This window comes from Microtus ochrogaster, chromosome 5, assembly GCF_000317375.1.
Source record: "Microtus ochrogaster isolate Prairie Vole_2 chromosome 5, MicOch1.0, whole genome shotgun sequence".
NCBI lineage: Eukaryota > Metazoa > Chordata > Mammalia > Rodentia > Cricetidae > Microtus > Microtus ochrogaster.
This window is the reverse complement of record NC_022012.1, coordinates 51,730,448-51,733,733: the sequence shown is the minus strand read 5'-3', so window position 1 is coordinate 51,733,733 and position 3,286 is coordinate 51,730,448. Positions and strand designations below refer to the sequence as shown.

At 43.6% G+C, this 3,286-nt stretch overlaps 1 protein-coding gene across 4 annotated transcripts in view; it reads right to left on the bottom strand.

Moving 5' to 3' along the window:
* Positions 1-1,508, bottom strand: part of Snx14 (sorting nexin 14) — a 60,698-nt gene extending 59,190 nt beyond the window's left edge. For 3 of the 4 annotated variants that reach the window (XM_005347530.2, XM_026779214.1, XM_026779215.1), the window contains exon 1: positions 1,257-1,508. In XM_005347530.2, coding sequence (XP_005347587.1) covers positions 1,257-1,477 — 221 coding nt within the window. In that variant the 5' untranslated portion in view covers positions 1,478-1,508. The remainder of the gene's footprint in view (positions 1-1,256) is intronic. The other variant, XM_005347531.2, reaches the window with a different exon arrangement.
* Positions 1,509-3,286: the final 1,778 nt, after the last annotated feature.

Below are 3,286 nucleotides of genomic sequence, written 5' to 3'. Positions count from 1 at the left end.
TCGAGACCAGCCTGGTCTACAGAGCTAGTTCCAGGACAGGCTCCAAAGCCACAGGGAAACCCTGTCTCGAAAAACCAAAAAAAAAAAAAAAAAATCAGAAGACATCTTATGACTGAGCAACATATAGCATTAGCTGCTATGACTTCCTAAGTTGATGACCTCAGAATGTTAGTTCAATATGCTTTCAATTCATGGCTCTACTACCTGTTCTACCTTAAAGAAGAATTACACTTAACTCAATTCCTGTTGAATAAAGTTGAGGACAAAACTTAAATCATGTAGTTTGCATTTTGTTCAACTGAACCTGTTAGTTTGGAACTCCTTTCAGAGGACAGAGTGGTAGTAATTAACAATATTTACTGTTAAAGGATCCCACTTCTTCCACAGTCCAACAAATACCTCAGTATCACAACCCAGGCATTTTTTTAAGATAGTATTAATTAGTTAAATCTATTTACTTAAAAAAAAAACTATTAACACAGTTAAGGGAAATGGTTAGCCTTAGTGAAAATACTAAGTTAAATCTCTTGTGTATGTTTTCCACTGTTATGCTTACAGATGAGCTACTTCGAAATAAAAAGTCTCAAAGGAAACAACATGATGTTTTTAGTACACGTCTTTTCTACCATTCACTGCACCGATACTACTTTTGGAAATGGCAAAACTAAGGAAATCTACAAGAGTCAGGGGAGGGACCTTCTGACATCAAAATTTCAATTTAATCATTTTTAGTTTTTCAGAATATTTCAACTCTTAAAAAAAATAGAGAAACAGGAATCTTGTAGAAATATGATGGGGTACTATTCTGCTTTTTGATTTCGGGTCAAACAATCGTCGCAGACGAAACTGCGAGAAACTACTGTGGCTACCAAGGTGTGTGCCCGCGATTGTGTATATACTAGTGTGAGAGAGAAGGGTTCCGCCTGAGACTGCGACAGGACCTTAAACCGTCCTCCCTCCAGTGACTGAATCGCCTTTACCGTCTCGAACTGAGGTGGATATACATATTTCGGTTGTGGAAAAATAGACGACAAAGGCCCAAATTTTGAGAAATAGTAAGAAAATAAAGGTTCAGAGCTACGTAACCTCGGAGGATGCCCGGCCCACGGACAGCCGGTCCGTGCCCGTCCCCCGCCCGTATATCCGGCGCGACCTCGGTCGTCCCTCCCGAGGCGACTGTGAGGAGTTTGCTCTCGGTCGCTGCCAGCACAGCCCGCGGGCTCCCCAGCGGCCTCCACGGGGCTGAAGGCAGGTACCTGTTGAGGAGCAGCGAGGCGACGCTGAGGCAGAGCAGCAGGAAGCAGAACAGCGGGTACTGGCGGCAGATTTCGCGACCCACGTCCAGCCGCAGCCGCTGCTTCAGCCTCCCTCCGATCATCCGCATCCAAGACCCCATCTCGGTCCATGCAGCGGAGGACGTGTTGCCCACAGAGGCCGAGGCGGAGGACACCCCAACCGCCCGGCGGCGGATCCACATAGCCTCCCACCACCCAGCTCCGCAGCGAGCCGCAGCCGCAACAGGCCCCGCCCCCGAGGCCCTCGCCGCGCACGCGCAGCCCCCGCCTCCCCTCAAACGCAAGACCGCAGTAGGTCCACCGCCGCCACCCTGCGGGAGGACCCGGGAAATGCTCGAACCGAGACATTGTGGCCTGGTCACTCACTGGCCTTATCCGGAAGTTCAGGGAAACTTAGAACGTCGAAACTGGCAGGATTACGGAAGAGTGGAGGAAAGTTACCTATGCACCATACCCAACTGCGGCTCCGAAACGCTCTGGGAAGTGTAGTCTGTGTATCGTACCCTGTCGCCCCACCCTTTCAGATTCTCGTAGCCCCACCTAAGAAAAAGGAGTGGACGCCATCGAGTTGGCTTTTTATAGGGGGAATCAAGTTGAGGATTACCAAGTGGAGAGAGAAACATCCCACCTGGCTGTCACCCACTCCAGAAAACCAATGTCTTAGCCATGTCACTAACAAGGTGGAGCCCGAGTAACCTCGCCTGGCGAGCTTAGACACAAACCCCCGTATGAGAAAGCAGGTTGACAAACTAGATATTTCCTTTTAGACTATCATTCTAAATTTTAATGTTCGTATTTTGTTGTAGCCAAAATTTCAAGCAGCGTGAGAAACACTTAAACATATACACATTCTCATAGCGTAAGTATTCTAGCTTCAACTACGGTGTAGTCACATTGCTGGGACAAAGATGCTGCTTGGGCTCATTCTGATGAAGCCAAGATTTTATGCTAGTCTAACGCTGCTGGCACGTGCCATCATGCAAACTGTCACTTCTCTTCCCTAGAATGTTAATCATTCAAGGCAAGGAAACAAACTCCTTATGTGCTTTTAAAGAGTGTGTGCAGCTTTTCATCAGTATTTTCTAAATATTCTGAAAGGGTGGGTCATCCATAGTGACTTTCCTTTTCAGAATGTGCCATCCTTTCTTACCAATACTGCTAATCATTAAAATTTCATTGATACCCTTGTCTTTAAATGTACACGTATACCTAATGTCTTCCGGACATTCCAAATTAACAGATACAATTTTTGGGCCGAAAATACTTGTTAACATTTCCAGTGGAAAAGAGGTCTCACTGTCTCCATTATTTTTTAAATTATTAGAAACTTGTGTAAAGCTTAAAACTTGTCTCGAGGTAATATTTAACCTCACGTTTGTAACTTTACACTGAAACTCCTTAGGAAGGCATGGTGGTAGATCATTGCAATTTTAGCACTTAAAGCAAGAATATCACTTATCTGAGGCCAGCCTAGACCACATAGCAAAGACCCTGACTCAAACCAAAAGACAAGGGCTTGTTAAATATGTAGAGGGTTTAATATCCAACACTGCAAATTAATCCGTTTTTCTAGAGCCACACTAGGGATAATACAAAAACAGAAACAGCTCATAAGTGATTAATGTGAATCTAATTCCAACTGGTTAATAACTTATCTGGCAAGATGTAGTGTTTTAAATGTTTGCTTCCGAAGCTTATTCTGGAATTTTACCATGAGCCAGCATGTACTTTAAACAAAATATTTTCAGTTCTGTTCAAATTAGACACATTTGTTTTTGTAATTACTCTGCAGGAGCAATTAGAATGAACTAGGCAATTTTCTATATTGGCTTTAAAATAGAAGAGTGAAAACGTTCCATAAAAACTTTGTCTTAAACATGGTAATCAGTACACAACTGAGCTAAATACTTTTGCCTGAAAAGATTCTTTAAAGTACACACCTAAGAAAATTAACCTTTATTAAATGTCTTCAATCTTCAGTCTACTATTCA